This window comes from Stegostoma tigrinum, chromosome 38, assembly GCF_030684315.1.
Source record: "Stegostoma tigrinum isolate sSteTig4 chromosome 38, sSteTig4.hap1, whole genome shotgun sequence".
Taxonomy (NCBI): domain Eukaryota; kingdom Metazoa; phylum Chordata; class Chondrichthyes; order Orectolobiformes; family Stegostomatidae; genus Stegostoma; species Stegostoma tigrinum.
The window spans coordinates 9,814,442-9,831,525 of record NC_081391.1 but is presented as its reverse complement, the minus strand read 5'-3'; the positions used below and the strand labels follow the sequence as shown (position 1 = coordinate 9,831,525).

At 43.9% G+C, this 17,084-nt stretch overlaps 1 protein-coding gene across 2 annotated transcripts in view; it reads left to right on the top strand.

Moving 5' to 3' along the window:
* The window catches only part of LOC125446944 (cytokine receptor common subunit beta-like), a 62,102-nt gene that overhangs the window by 22,220 nt on the left and 22,798 nt on the right, over window positions 1-17,084 (top strand). For both annotated transcript variants that reach the window (XM_048520952.2, XM_048520953.2), the window contains exons 2-7: window positions 2,130-2,278; window positions 5,290-5,434; window positions 8,743-8,912; window positions 9,038-9,195; window positions 12,505-12,700; window positions 15,278-15,416. In XM_048520952.2, coding sequence (XP_048376909.1) covers window positions 2,200-2,278; window positions 5,290-5,434; window positions 8,743-8,912; window positions 9,038-9,195; window positions 12,505-12,700; window positions 15,278-15,416 — 887 coding nt within the window. In that variant the 5' untranslated portion in view covers window positions 2,130-2,199. The remainder of the gene's footprint in view (window positions 1-2,129; window positions 2,279-5,289; window positions 5,435-8,742; window positions 8,913-9,037; window positions 9,196-12,504; window positions 12,701-15,277; window positions 15,417-17,084) is intronic.

Below are 17,084 nucleotides of genomic sequence, written 5' to 3'. Positions count from 1 at the left end.
CCAATTTGCGCCATTGCATTTCCTACGTCACAACATGTTACATTTCACCGAAGTATGCTGAAATAATCAGAGGGGATCAAAGGCACTGTCTAAAGTCAACAACTTCCTTTCAATAATCCAAGTAAGCAGGAGAACAGGCTTAAAGGTCTAAATAGCCAACCCCAGCTCCTGCATCTGGATTGGCAAACTGCCACAGGGTTATCTGTTATCTCTGCTGTTATCAATCCATCCATTACACCCACAACCAGGGACTTCCGCAAGATGACAAGGCATTCATCACGAAATACTGCAGTAAACGTTCTATATTTTATCAAGGCTTGACTTCTGCCCATTTTCAAGGGACCTGACCTCGCACTGCAAACTTATCTCTGATCACTTGTCTCAAACTGCTCTTTGAGAGATTAATTGCTGTTGTTAATTTGGACAAAGCTATTTCAATCCCTTTCAGGATTGTTCATGTGAGTTCAGATAAACACGGCAACTGTTGGCCCCATTGTCGTGGTTTGTTTAACACTTTCGAGGAGATTTGTTTTACTTCTAGATATTATTACATGCACGTGATATGGATATCTATCTATATTCTCCAACAGAGTACAAAACATGAATACATTTGGATGAAACCTAAATATACATTGTATATATGTGAGTGTTTATATCTACTTGGGAGTAGACAAGCATCTCACACCATGGCCCTAGGGGACGGCTCTCTCTCATTATAGAGACTTAACTGGTGGGAACTTTAACCTGAGGGTCACCACATTTTTCAAAGGAACACCCTCCATGACAACATTAGCCAGTGTAGGAATCATACTGCATTGCAAACCAGCTAACAGAGTCTCAAAAGATCAGCCATGATCTTATTAAATGGCAGGTCAGGATCAAGGGGCCAGATGGCCTACTCCTGCTCCTAGTTCTTATGTTCTTGTGTTAACTAAGCTAAACGAGATACCAAGCTGTAGTGCTGGATGAACACAGCAGGTCAAGCAGCATCAGAGGAGCAGGAAAGCTGATGTTTCAGGTCTGGACCCTTCTTCACACTCTGCTGTGTTCATCCAGCTCTACGCCTTGGTATCTCAGATTCTCCAGCATCAGCAGTTCCTACTATCCCTAACTAAGCTAACCAACCTCTTTGGATACAGGAAGATAGATAAATGGCAAGACTGACACCCTTACAAAAGTACATATGTCCACACTTATTTTACACACATATGCTTACAAAACCACACACAGGCAGAGAAAATGGTAAGCCCACACTCATGTGCAGAGGAATATATAACATGCACAATCATATCACACACTCACTCTCATGCGCACATATATAGACATGCACACAAACACAACACACACACACACACGTACACACACACACACTCCTATGCGTGCACACACACATACACAAACAAATACAGCTTCACACACACTCACACACAAAAACACATACAGATACACACACACACTCACATACATTTCAACAGACATACATACACACACATATGCAGACATACACACAAAAACTCATATATACACACACAGATACACTCACAAACATACAGACACACACTAAGGCACACACACACATACACACAAACACTCATACACATTCACACGCATACACACAAACATACACACACACACACACACACACACACACACACACACACACACACACACACACACACACACACTCACAAACATGCACATACACGCACACACTCACAAAATAGAGATACAAACACCTTCAAACCAAATGCAGAGCTTACCAAAGTTCGGAACACAAAAGCACCCGAGTCAAAGAATATATGGAGGTAGGTCCCTCTTCTGCAGATGATGCTTCTAAGCATTGACATTGCATCACTGTGAAACAGAGGCTGAGGACAGATTCTTGTGCTCTCTGAGGGAACAGTGTAGTGATGGGAAGAGAGGCTCTGGCTGCGATGGGACAGGTAAAGGAGGAGCAAACTGAGGCAAGTTCCATTGAGCGAGAGGAGGAAGATGATGTCGACTATGTCGAGGACTGAAAAGAAGCAAAAAAGGATTATTCAATGCCCTGGTCACAGTTAACACAGATTCAGGTCTTCCTGATCTCTTGTGTGGTGCATTCATGATATTTCTCTTTTTTGTTTATTAAGATAATGAGGATGTGAAAGCAAAAGGCTGAAACCCCTTCAGACAAAAGATCTGTGGAAAAGAAGTTTCAACATGCCTGGAGAAGAAAGACCAAGCTTTTTGTGTCTGATTTTCGCTTTGATCTCCACCACTGTTCAGTGTGCCACAGAAGGTAAGCCATTTCTTCTCTTTCAGAAATATTCCCGAGTTTCCCGAACATGGATTAGAGCTGACGTTAACGCACAGCATATAATCTCTATGACACTTTTTGTTCCTCTGTGTCCCAGCAACAGTTATGGTGCTAACATTTGATGTACAAAGAAATCATTCGACCCAGACAAGTTTATATTCCATGCAAGCTTCTCATTGTCCTTTTCAATCAACATATTCTTTCCATCCTCGTGCGTTTACCTAGATTCCCTTTAAATATACCTACCCTTTTCCCCTATCTTCTCTTTGCACCACATTCTCAGTAAAGATCTTTCTTCAGAATTCCACATTGACCCCACAAGCATACACAGTTCAGGGGTCATAGAGTGATAGAAGCCTTCAGCGTGGAAACAGGTCCTTCAGCCTAACTTGTCGATGCCACCCAGTTTTCACAATTAATCTAGTCCCATTTGTCTGTGTTTGGTCTGTATCCCATCCACGTACCTGTCTAAATGTTTCTCAAATGACCCAACTGTACTCGTCTCCACCAATACCTCTGGCAGCCCTTGCCAGACACTCACCACCCTCAGTGTGAAAAAAATCACCCCTCTCACCTTAAACCTCTGCCCTCTAGTTTTAGTCTCCCCTACCCTGGAGGCACGCTGACAGCTATCCCACCTTATCTATGCCTCTCTTGATTTTATACATGGCCTTAAGGTCACCTCTCAGTGCCCTGTGCTCCAGGGAAAAAAGTCTCAGCCTCTCCTTACAACTCAAACAATGGCCCCAGTTAAGCCTTTGGAGGATGGTGGCCATTGTCATCATCTCCTGTCATTGGCTTGTGTCCCAGCCACTAATTCTAAACCACTCCTAGATACTGGGCCTAGTTGAGCCAGACTGCTTGCAACTTCAGCATCCTCTTCATCCCATGAGATCACTTGATATTTTAAGATCTCTGCCACTTCCCCATTGGTAACACCAGTAACCCCTATCTCTGCTGCAGTCCATCTGATGTGCAAACCTTCATTTGTGTGTTTTCCAACTCCAGACTCAAACAGTTCATTGATGCCTGGTTGATTCCCATCTCTCCCATTAACATTCCATCTTCCTAAATTCAGTTGCCCTTATTCGATCCTGAAATTGGGCTCGTTGTCACTAACCAACAGGGGCTCATGCTCTCCCAATGACTTACTAAGGGGTATTGGCACCTGTAGTTGGAGACACAGGAAGCAGGTACAGTACTCCATTCACTCCTGTCCATGGCCATAGCCCTCATCTTTCTCCCTTGTCTAGTAACCAGCTGGAAACCTCTACTGACAGTCTAGCGCCATATTACCTTGGTTGCCTTCTTTTTCTACGTTGAGTAGGAAGCCCATAGTATGAGATGATGGTCAGGCCACAATGATAGCAGCCATTGATGTGGCCAAGCCAGCTGCACTGTCTTTTGGAGATGATTTTAACCTGAAGGTCCACCATGCAGAAAGTGAAGAGGAAAGTTGAGAAGGAGACTCATTCATGACATCCTCAGCTACAAAACAAAGTTGCTGGAAAAGCTCAGCAGGTCTGGCAGCATCTGTGAACGAGATAACTTGAAGGAAGGGTCACCGGACCCGAAACATTAACTCTGTTTTTTCCTTCACAGTTGCTGTTAGACCTGCTGCGCTTTTCCAGCAACTTCTGTTTTAGTTCCTGATTTACAGCATCCGCAGTTCTTTTGGTTTTTATCCAGTAAACTGAGCTAATTACACCTTCCCACCCGCCCCACAAAGTTTCAGACACCCTGTGTTAAGCTTTAGTTGAGGTTCAGAAGTTGCACTCAAACCTATGTCAGAGATATTTATGGATTTAGGCTCCACTCCAATGATGCAACGGAACATGCATTGAGCGATTCTGTTGGAATAGATATCAAGCTGAGGTTCCAGCTTCTTTCAAGTAAAATTGAGTCGCATCATGATCTTGAAACCACTGTTGGTTGTCCGGAAAACTCCACTTGATTCCTTTAAGGAAGGACTCCAGACCCACAGGAATGTGGTTAATGCTTAACTGTCCTCTGGGCTATTAGGGATAGGCCATAAATGGTGGCCTGGCCAGTGACACACCCTACCCCCCACTGCCCCGTGACCCCATCACATTAATGATTTTGAAAAATTCTTGAGGCACCACTTTGGCAGGGGTAGTTTGCTGGTCAATATTGACTCCTCATCACAGATGTCTCTAAAAAAAATCACTGAAGAGCTGATCATTCCTGCCTTATTGTGTCTGGGGTCTTGCTGTGTACAAGTGGCTTCTGGGTTTCCTGTATTTCAAAGGAGGTGACATTTCAAAATTACTTGGTTGGCTGTGGTCTTGAAAGGAGCTGTAGTAATGCGATCTCAGAGATAGTAAGAACTGCCGATGCTAGAGTCAGAGATAACATAGTGTGGAGCTGGAGGAACACAGCAGGCCAGGCAGCATCGGGGAGCAGGAAAGCTGACGTTTCGGGTCAGGATCTTTCTTCAGAAAATTCAAAATTCGATAACGTCAGCTTTACATAGAGCATAGAACATAGAACAATACAACGCAGAACAGGCCCTTCGGCCCTCGATGTTGCGCCGACCTGTGAACTAATCTAAACCCCTCCCCCTACACTATCCCATCATCGTCAATCTGCTTATCCAAGCTTTCCTGCTCCTTTGATGCTGCTTGTTCTGCTGTGTTCCTCCAGCTCCACACTGCGTTATAGAAATGCGAGCTCCTCTTTTTGGAGGATAGACCGCATCAAAAGATTTCCGAGATAATGGGAACTGCAGATGCTGGAGAATCCAAGATAATAAAATGTGAGGCTGGATGAACACAGCAGGCCCAGCAGCATCTCAGGAGCATAAAAGCTGACGTTTCGGGCCTAGACCCTTCATCAGAGAGGGTCTAGGCCGGAAACATCAGCTTTTGTGCTCCTGAGATGCTGCTGGGCCTACTGTGTTCATCCAGCTCCACACTTTGTTATCAAAAGATTTCCCACTTCTTTCTGATATTTGGTGTCCTTTTTGATTTCAGCCTACGACATTGCCAAAAATTTGAAGTGCCACACTGACTACTCAACAGAGATAGACTGCCAATGGGTGGAAAATGCAAAGGCAAGAGAATACATTCCAATGGAATTACATTACAGGAAGGAGACAGAGTCCACGAGAAAGTACCCGTGAGTATTCCAAGATTCTTTTATACAAGTGTTATGATTCCTGAGCAGGAAAGAAATCTTGCTTGATAGATCATTTTGTTTTTATTTTTGTTAACGTGGTTACTGAAACATAATCACAGGCCTCTCCAGTACATATCTAACAATATAACAGAAGTTATTCTGCTCTAGACAAAGCTGAACAGAAATCAAATTGGCCTATTACATGTAGAAGACAGTTTAGATAAATCTTTAATAGCACAGCAATACAAAGTTTTCAGTGCACTTCCCAATACCATGCATTTCCTGAAATTCAGGCCCAGAGAAGTTAAGTCCCTACATAAGATCTTTAAGAGTCACGTGACAGCAGATTACAGTCCAACAGGATTATTTGAAACCACAAGCTTTCAGCACTCTGCTCCTTTGTCAGGTGATCTGTTGGACTATAACCTGGTGTCGTGTGACTTCTGACTTTGCTCAACCCCTCCAACACCAGCATCTCCATGTAATAAGATCTTTACGTTCTACTTTTATTGGTGCTCCCCATTCTCTTCCCTGTGAACTGTGGAGTCTTCTTACACAAATATCCAGAAAACTGACAGCTCAGATTTTCTCAACATCTAATAACCTGCCAATTTCTAACCAAACTCTTCAGGTTGGAAACTGTACAAACTAAATGTTTCAGAGTTGAGATAACTACATTTTCTCTGAACTGTCCTGCCCTCCTGTAAGGGGAGAAAACTGATTTCATTTTATTTGATTTGATCTGATTTATTATTGTCCTGGCTCCATTTAGGTGTCCTCTCAACTGCTCCAAAATCTTTCAAATTCTGGATTTTTTCCTAAACTTAAGTCAATTTTTGGTTATTCTGAACTGAACTCAAGCTAATGGCCATACAAGTTGTAAACCCCATGAAATAAGTATCATTCCATTTACACTTCAGGGGTTTGCAATTTCCTCCTCTGATACATACTGGGTTAGGTTACTGTTCTAAAAGTATAGTCTAACAATGTTTCTCTATAAAGAAAAGCTTCACAAAAATATTCTACACCCAAATGCCTCTATTTTGAAATCTAAGCTCTAAAGGTTATATATACAAGTTAAATCAAGATTCATTTTTGTTTTCTCCTAAAGTTATTGCCACCCACTGATACATTATTCCCATTATGCCAATAGGCAACGCCTTCGCCTCTGGGTCAGAAGGTTCAGTACCCATTTTGGAGGCATGAACATGGAAATCTAGACTGGTATTCTAAGCGCGAAGCATTTAAGAGCATCCTATGAAAGGTGCTATAAAAATGCACATTCAGTGTCGCAGGCAAAAGCACAATACAAGACAATTGACAATGGTTTCATGGTCATTACTAGAATTCCAACTTTATCAATTTCTAATTCCACCATCTGCTATGGCCAGGTTTGGAACTTCTGAAGATGGATTGAGTGGACGCCTAAAAGCAAGACTTTCAGTTCCTTTGCTTTCAAAAATCAACACAGGAGAAAGACAAAGGGAAAGAATTAGAAGTAATGAAGATGCTAGAGGAAGCTGGGAGGAGGCGATGGCCTTGTGGTATTACCACTAGACAGTTAATTCAGAGACCCAGGTGATGTTCTGGTGACAAATGTTTGAATCTTGCTATGGATGGTGGAATTTGAAATCAATCAAACTGGAATCCTACTAATGACCATTGTCAGGGATGGGGAGCTAAACAACTGGCTCATGAATTAGGGGAACGGCCGTCCTTGCCCAGTCTGGCCCATGTGTAACTCCAGACCCACAGCAATGTGATTGTTCCTTCACTACCTTATGGACAATAATTGGCTGAGCCAACAATAACTCCGCATCCTGGGAATGAATGTGAAAATTGAGGGGGCATTGCATCACAATGCAGGCTGGGATGTGGAAAATCAGCATTCCAAATTGAGGCCGCTATATTAAAGCGGGAGAAAAATAATGTCCTTTTGTGTAATAGAGACAACAAGGTGCAGACCTGGAGGAACACAGCAAGGCGGGTCTAGGCCCAAAACGTCAGCTTTCCTGCTCCTCTAATGCTGTTTGGCCTGCTGTGTTCATCCAGCTCTACACCCTGTTATTTCGGATTCTCCAGCATCTGCAGTTCCTATTATCTCTGTCCTTTTGTGTAGATGTTCCCACAGAACATCCTGCTTCCTAGTCAAAGGGAACACCTCGTGAGTGTCATCCAGATGTTGACATTGAGTAGGAGGTGTCTGGAGACTCAGAGGAGAATTTTATGAAGGGTGTAGGCTGGAAATGAAACTAACACACAATGTGGATGGTTTGGTTAGATCAGGAATAGTAATCTAGCCCAACGCTTCTCAAAGTGGAGTCATAGAATCATGAAGTCCCAACAGCATGGGAAGAGGCCAGACCTGCACATTATTGGACTGTGAGAGGAACTGGAGGACCCGACAGAATCCCACACACACACACACACACACACACACACACACACACACACACACACAGAGACAGAGAACGTGTGTGTGTTCTCCCTGTGGATGCTGGAATTGAGCCCAGTTCTCTGGTACTGTGAGGCAACAGTGCTAACCACTGAGTCATGCAAGCCACTTGTGTGAAACAGAACAAAAGCAGAACTGATGCAATTACTTTTTTATTAATTCATGGAATTGGAGCATCCCAGGCCAGGCCAGCATTTATTGCCCATCCCTAATTGCCCAGAGGGCAGTTAAGAGTTGACAACAATGCTGTGGGTCTGGGGTCACATGTAGGCCAGACCAGGTGAGGATGGTAGTTTTCTTCCCGAAAGGACATCAGTGAACCAGATGAGTTTTTCTGACAATCGACAATAGTTTCTTATGCCCTTTGGGCTCCAAATTGCAGAATTTTTTGGAATTCAGACTGGACTGTCACAGTATACAAGATTCAAATCTAAGTGCCTAGAACATTGCCCGCGTCTCTAGACTGAAGCAATGTCACCATTGTCTTACCAAACCATACAGCTGCTCTGTCATTAGACGATTAGATGATTGGTTGTGGCTTAACCGGACGGTCACTGTGCCTCAGGAGAAGGGACAGGTTGCAAAGGAGAGTCCTTCACTGTAACCTCAGCTGGTGCAGGAATTGAACCTACACTGTTGGCATCACTCACCAGCCAACTGAGCTAATGAAAAGACTTGAGAGCCATTTTGTTTGAGCCTGTAGGTGCAAAAACATAACATGGACATTTCTATAGAAGGGTCTAGGCCCGAAACGTCAGCCTTCCTGCTCCTCTGATGCTGCTTGGCCTGCTGTGTTCATCCAGCTCCACACAACTTGTTATCTCACACTGACAAGGTACTTCTGTGCTTTCAGACAGCAAAAGTGCAACTCGAGAAAATCACCAGGCAGTGGGTCTAGCTCTGTTCTCAACTGGAGATGCACCATAGAGGATGACAATTACGCTGTCTCATTTCGATATAACTATGTCTTTAAACCAGTAGAGCCCGTCAATCTGAGCAAATCCTTCAGACCCTTGGCAAACAGTAAGTCGAGTTTGGAAATCAATAAAGTTTGAAGCCTGTTTCAACTGGATGACATTCCCCGTCTGTGTCATTACTCAATGGCTCCACAGTTAATCTTCTCTCTTGTTTGTCTCTTCAATTCTCAGTCAAACCTCAACCCCCGTTTAATCTGAGTCTTGCCAACACAGTGGAAGGGGATTACTTACTGTCCTGGCTGACAATCTACACAAGAAATTCATCCAATCGTCTCTTTGGAAGGCTACAGTATGAAATTAACTACAAGCGAAGCTGGGATTCATGGGAGGTACAGGCTGGCTTTGATTATGATTCAATTTATTCTTGTTACATGCAGCAAGATACAGTGAAAAGCGTTGTTTTGCGTGCTATCCAGCAAACCATACCTTACATGAGTACATCCGAGTAATAGAACAGAATGCAGAACACAGTGTTACAGCTACACAGAGGCGCAGAGAAAGATGAACTTGAACACATGAGAGGCCAGTTTATAAATCTGATAACAGCAGGGAAGAAGCTGTTCTTGAATCTGTTGGTATGTGTCTTCAAACTTTTGTGCCTTCTGCCTGTTGGAAGAGAGAGGAAGAATACGTAATTGGGTTGTTCTTAAATATTAGAGCTGAATTTCATGTTGTTGGGGTCGGAGAAGGGTGAGGTTAGATTACACAGTGGATTACTGCGGCACCTAAACTGGGAGGCCAATGATACAATTATGATTTCAAGTAAATGGTGAAGAAATTGCAAAGGAGGCTCAGGAGACTGGTTCCTGGGGTAATGGGGTTGACATACCAACGGCAGCTAAACGTGTTAGATCTTAATTCATTCGAGCTTAGAAAAATGAGGGGTGATTGTGTTCCTATCGTATTTAAACACACAAGATTCTGAGGGGTTTTCACCAGGTAGGTGTTGTGAAGATCTGGGGATGCGGTGGGGAGGTCTTGAATTAGGGGATTCATTTAAAACTGAGATACGCAGGAATTCCATCTCACAGAGGTCTGGAAGTCTCTAACCCCAGGAAGTTATAGGGGCTAGGTCAATGAAAGCATTTACAGAGGAGGGAGATAGATTTTGGAAATATCAAGTTGAGGGCCTCCACGCTGGGCTCACTCTCCCTTCCCTGAGGAGGTGGCCATTGCCACCCTTCCCCCCTGTGACTCAGGAGGCCAGGCCCGCTCTTGCCCTGCCAAAGACCCTGAAAAGACCTTCATAAAGAGGGAAAAAAAGTTAAAAAGCAAAAGAAATGAGACAGCAAAAGCAAAAGTAATAGGAAATGAAAGAAACAGATGAGTCCTGGGCCAGGAGCTCGGATGCAGCACGGCTGCTCTGCTGCCATCTTGGTCACTTGCATTAACATGGGGTGCAAGTCCAGGCAGGAGAACACTTGGATGAATATAGGGGATATCTGCAAACTGCACACAAACAGCCACCCTAGGGTGGAATTGAACCCAGGTCCCTGGCGTTGTGAGGCAGACGTGCTAACAACCAAGTCACCGTGCCACCCAGTTAGCATTGGAAATTGTTGGACCATGTTTATTCTGAGATGCTGTGAAGTGTCCAACGAAGAAATGAGGTCGTGTTCCTTAAACATCTGTTGAGCTCATTGAGGTAGCATAGGATGGACAAGGGCTTTCATTCGCTGGGTAGGACGAATTGGTTTCTGTACTAACAGCCATTTACGGGGATGAGAGGTGATCTCATTGAAACGTGCATGATTCCAAAGGGGCTTCGTAAACTCAAATTAGGAAAGAGGTGGTGCAGTGGTAATGTCCCTATGTCGTAATCCAGAGCCTCAGGCCAGAGTTTTAGGGGCATGGGTTTGAATCCCTCAATGGAGGATGGTGAAATTTGAATTCCATAAACATTTGGTTTAGTGGCAACAATGAAGATTCTCATTCAAGACCCATCTGGCTCACTAACGTCCTTTAGGGATAGAAACTGCCATCCTTACTTGGTCTGACCTATACATGACTCCAGACCTGTGGTTGACTCTTAACTGCCCTCTGGGCAATTAGGGATGGGCAATAAATGCTGTCTGGTCAGTGACGCCCTCATCCCATGAACAATTGTATTTTTTAAAAAGCGCTGAGAGGATGTTTCTTTAGGGCTTGAGAATCTAGAACACGAAGGTACAGTGATAAAATCAGAAATTGCTGGAAAATCTCAGCAGGTCTGGCAGCATCTGCAGAGAGAGAAACACAGAGATAATGTTTTGGGCGCAGTGACTCTTCAGAAGAAGACCCTTCTTCACCAACTTTGACTCGGTAATCTCTCACCCACAGACACGGCCAGACCTGCTGTGTTTTTTCAGCAACTTCTGTTTTTCTTTCTGATTCCCAGCATCTCGCAGTTCTGTGGTTTTATTAATGGCACAGCGTTTGAGCATCATTGGAACTGAGATGAAGAGAAATGACTTCACTCAAAAATATAGGAAATTATTGAATTATTGACCCTCAGGAGGGGTGGTGGAAGTTCCGTCTCTGAAAGTTTGAAAGGCATATGTTTATCCTGCTGCCCAGAAAGAAGTAATCAAACCTTTGACCCAGCTCCCCTTTCCCTTGTGTGACAGGCAAAAAACAGGGAACTGACTCAGAAGTTAATTAAACAAACCCTTCAGTTGCTGGAGTCAGAGATAACACAGTGTGGAGCTGGAGGAACACAGCAGGCCTCAGAAGAGTAGGAAAGTTGACGTTTCGGGTCGGGACTCTTCTTTAGAAAATGGACCCTATCTGAATAATAAAATGTGAGGCTGGATGAACACAGCAGGCCAAGCAGCATCTCAGGAGCACAAAAGCTGACGTTTCGGGCCTAGATCCTTCATCAGAGCGCAGTTCCCATTATCTCTGACCCTATCTGAATGTCAGCTTTCCTGCTCCTCTGATGCTGCCTGGCCTGCTGCGTTCCTCCAGCTCCACACTGCATTATCACTTTTTTTCCAATGTGGGCTGGAGACTTCTTCTTCTCCCTCTGAGAGAGAAAAATTCCTTTGCTCTGTAAGATGTGCTCCTTTCCAGAAAGATCCCTGGCACTCATCCAACGGATTGATCAAAGCCTCATCACATGGTGCGATCCCAGCCAACGGAGTCTTACAACTTACAACTTTGCCATGAGCAAAGATGTGCCATACTCCATATAAGTTGCTGGTGTGTTTACAGACCATAATGACACTGCCTTATTTGGTCAATACTGAAAACTGCAGCTCGCAGCAGGTCCTGGCACCCGTTTAACTGAGGTCAGAGTTTAAACTAGCTTGAACGAAATTCCCGGCATCCTTGTTTGTAGCCAGACTCTCAGCCATTTCTGCTGCTGACCACCTGACCACAGTCCTCTCAGGGAACTAAGGGAGTAGGGGGAACAGACAGGAGAGTAGAGCTGAGACTGACAATCAGCTATGCTTGTATTGAACACTGGAGAACCTTGCAGGGGCTACTCTTGTGCCTTTTGTTTGGTACATTCATTACATTTTTAATCTCTTTTAAAATTTAAACAAAATAGAAGGCATGGGGTTTTGGCAGAGACGTCCCAAGAACTTTTACTGCTTTGTGCTGGACTTTGAGTGTATAACTGACTGTGTGAGCCAAACAATCATCTTTCCCTGCAGAATTCTGCAATGGAAGCTGTGCAGGAAGGCAGCCAGCAGATACAAATCAGCAGATCATTGCTGGTAGATTCAGAAACCTACGTTGCCCGTGTGAGAGCGAAGCCACAGCAGCAGGAGGATTCTAGAGGCCACTGGAGTGAATGGAGCTCAGAAATACAGTGGGAGACATCTGCAAACAGCTATAACCTCCTAAAAGGTAAGTGGCTTTCACTGAATGGATAGGCGCAACAGATCAGAGATGCAGATCTCCAAATATAACTTGCACTTAAAAGGCATAAAAAAACAGAAACAGAAGTTGAAGAAAAAGAAGAGTTAACATTTCCGGTCCAGTGACATTCTGAGAAAGGGTCAACGGACCTGGAACATTAACTGGTTTTCCCTTCACAGATGCTGCCAGACCTGCTGAGCTTTTCCAGCAACTTCTGTTTTTGTTCCTGATTTACAGCATCCGCAGTTCTTTCAGGTTTTATTTAAAAGGCACATTTGAAACCAGTAAAAAAAAGCAAAATTTGTCTCGCAGTTTGTCAACGAAAATTGGAACAAGACAGAGAAGTGTCAGGAGGAGACACCAAAATCTTGTAGGGGAGAGGTAGATTTTAAGGATTCTCTTCAAAGGTGATGGATTTGATTTGGTTTGAATTATTGCAGTCACATGTACTGAAGTACAGTGAAAAGTTTTGTTCAACGAGCAGCACAGGCAGATCATAGCTAACAATAACAGACAGATGATAGCGTGCTCAGACAGAACAAGGCATACAGATTACAACTGCACATGGTTTACACAAAACAAGATCAACATTAACGAGATCATTGAAGTTAGAGAGTCCATTCAGCAGACTAATAAGTGCTGGGAAGAGGCTGTTCATGAAACTGTTGGTAGGTGTGTTCAAGCATGGATGGGAGGTCAGTTTCCATGATGATCTGGGCTATGCGCACAACCTTCTGTATCTTCTGAGACAAAGGGACAGAAAAAGACATGACCAGGCTTAGAAATGAAATTCGAGATCTTCGGCTCCAGCAACTAAAGGCGCAACGATAAAAAAAAGGCTGATAAATGTTACACTTACTAAAAATGTTCATGCTACACAAGCCCAAAGATTAAATTGATGCAGCTTCCTGGTGTTAGAGCCAACATCCTGCTGTGGCCAAAAGCTGCTTTACTGCGTCATTTATCTCATGCAGAATGTGTTGAAAGTTTCTGAGTGTTTTTACTTTGTATCAAATGTATACCAGCAATGCAATACTGACCACAATCGAAAACAGCTGACTTTGTTTGAAGTGCTTTGAGACATTACTGAGAGATCTTGATAAGTTGCTACACAAAAGCAGGCATTTATTTGGCAGTGACAGTGCAACAGGAATGGGTTGGTCATTTCCCCCAAACATGCTTCGCTCTCCAACTTGATCAAGACTGTTCCTGATCTCAGGACAGAAGCGCTCTATTGAGAGCATGGGAGACCGGTAGTCCAAAGGCCACTGGTCCAATCCCAGGTTCAGAACAAACATGTAACTTTCTATTTCATTTTTCCTTTGTGCTCCCTTTAGCAGCATATATATTTAAATTGGAACGACACAGAGAAGGATGGCACGGTGGCTCAGTGGTTAGCACTGGTGCCTCACAGCACCAGGGGCCTGGGTTTGATTCCACCTTCAGGTGACTCCACACAGACATTCTCCTCGTGTCTGCATGGGTTTCTTCTGGATGCTGTGGTTTCCTCCCACAGTCTAAAGATGTGCGTGTTAGGTGGATTGGCCATGGAAAATACAGGGTTAGTGTGGTGGAGTGGCGCTGGGTGGGATGCTCTCCTAAAGATTCAGCGTGTCCTTGATGGGCTGAATGGCCCGCTTCCATCTTGTTGGGATCCCATGCTGAGTATGGGCCTGACAACAGGTAAATCTGTGAAGTGCCCCATATTCTGGCAAGCCCAGATGGTTCAGTTGGTAGAGCATTAGACTTGCAGTGTGGTGGTAGTGTCCCGACCACAGGAATGGGAGCCCGTGGTTCAAATCCAACTTGCTCCTCTAAGGTGTAATAATATCTATGAACAGTCTGATTTGAAGATAAAAAAGGTCAGCTTTGACCCAGTAGGGCTCCTGTGGTGTAGCGCTAGTGTCGATATGACTGAGCCAGAGGGCCCAGCTTCTCCAGAGACATGTGGACAACATTCTCAAATAGGTCGGTACAAAATGTTTGCTTTGCTCCCTATCTCTTGTTAGCTTCAAGAGGAATGATCCAACTCAGTTTTGAAAGCCTGACCCTGAAAGGTACCAACAGCCATTTCCCAGGGAGAGAGGTTGAGAGCTGGAACGCTTAGTGCTTCCTGGGATTTATCTTAAATGACTTTGCCATCATTTCCAGACCATATCCCAACCAGAAATCCAGCAAGGAGTTCCGGAGGTGGGAGTGAGTGGGACAAGGAGTAGGTGGAAAGATTGGCATTACTTTCAACGCTAATCAGGTAGATGAAGTAAATGCATTGGCAGGATACATGTATGAAGTTATGAAAGAGGGATGAAGAGATTTGTGTGGGGAATATGCCATTAGGCATGGTCCAGCAGGGCTGAATGGCCTGTTTCAATGCTGTAAATTCTGCTGCAGATGCTGCAACCTTTCCCTAGAATCAGTTACTTGGTTTCCACTCCGTTCCTCCCTATACCTGCAAACACGGACTTGCAAACTTGTGTTGTTGAAGGTCCCAATGAGCAGCATTCACAGAGCTATGAGCTAAGATTCTGTATTTCAGAGCTAACCATCTGTCTTGATTGTTCACAGCTAAACCTGAGGTGATGCCTCGAAATCTGATGTGTTTCTACGATGGTATCCAGGAGATCGAATGTACTTGGGAAATAACAAGGGAGTCCAGTAAATATTTCCAATTCAGCCTGCACTATGGAAAAGCTAATAGCTCTGAGTAAGTAAACCAGCTGAAATGTTCCCTTAACCCCATCTTGATTGTCAATTTGAAGAGCATTAAGCATGGGAGAGGCTATTCAGCACATCTTAGATCATCCATCCTTAACTCCCTTAAGAATATAAGCAATAGGAGCAGAATTAGGCCATTTGGCCCATTAAGCCTGCTCCACCATTCAATAAGATCATGCTGATCTTCATTATAGACTCAGCTCCACTTATCCACCCGCTCACCATGACCCTTAGACACTGTAAGGACTGCAGATGGTGGAAACCAGAGTCAATAAATGTGGAGCTGGAAAAGCACAGCAGGTCAGACAACATCCAAGGAGCAGGGAAGTCAACGTTTCAGGGCTGACTAAGGATTTCGGCCCGAAACGTTACTTTTCCTGTTCCTCTGATGCTGTCTGACCAGCTGTGTTTTTCCAGCTCCATGTTGATTCACCATAGCCCTCAATTCCTTTGCTGTCCAAAACTCTATGTATCTTTGCTGTGGAAACATTCAATAAGGAAGCTTCAATTGCTTCACTGGTTCTACAGTATAAAGCATTGAAGCTTCCCAATTGTTCTTAAAAGAAGTAAATGAAGTATTGCTGAACTATCCAGTCCCTTTTTCTAGATGTTGATCATTATGTGAGGATAGCTTTAACATCTGGAAATGGGCATTTCGTGGAAAGCTCATCCAACATTATCTAATTTTACCTATCAGCACTCGTTATGATCCCCTTTCTGTGTGAAGAAGAAGATCCCTGTATTAACCCTAAATTTACCTTTGAACCTATGACCCACGTGTCCTACTCTCAAAACATTTCAATCTTCAACATTAACCATTTCCACTCTGCCCATGATTATATTTATTGTGTGTAAGGTCAAATCTCATTTAACTCTTTGCAAAGGCAAAGGGTCCTATACACTTCAGCATCTTCTCACCATTAATGCTTCTGATAGAGGGCTGCCATATTTGTGACTCCGTCCTCCAAGGCTTGAGAATGTCACATTTCATTAACCTGGGCCAAAATTTCCTGCGCTCTCAGCAAAGAGGAACCACATGTATTTGTAGATTTCTGAAGAAGGGTCCTGACCCGAAACGTCAGCTTTCCTGCTTTTCTGATGCTGCCTGGCCTGCCGTGTCCCTCTAGCTCCACACTGTGTTATCTCAGACTCCAGTATCTGCAGTTCCACATGCATTTGCATTTTCTAAAATGCATGCCCAACCCACACGTGACTCTACCTGGGATCTTTGTCTTTTCATACAGGACTTGATTTGAGATTTGTGATCAAGTGCATGAGGAGCATGTACCTGGAGGTGGACTGATTAGAAAACACGTCAGGCCTCCATCACAGCAACCCAGCTCCCATCACTTGAAGACCCCCTACACCACATCTACATTCACTCACTCGTGCCTCATCCTTGTCCCCACAACACAATCTTCCTCCATAATTATTGATCTAGATACCATCCTCACAGCCATGCAATAGCAATAGGGATCAGTTTAACATCTAAAAAATTAATTAAACTTTAAATTTCCTACACACCACCATTGTTACTGAAATTACATCAAACATATATTCTGCCATGATAACTTCCTAAAAGTGTTAGTTATTCTTGTGCATCCCTGATGATCTGAAACCATTACAAGCATCTGAAACCCAGCTAAACATTCGTAAT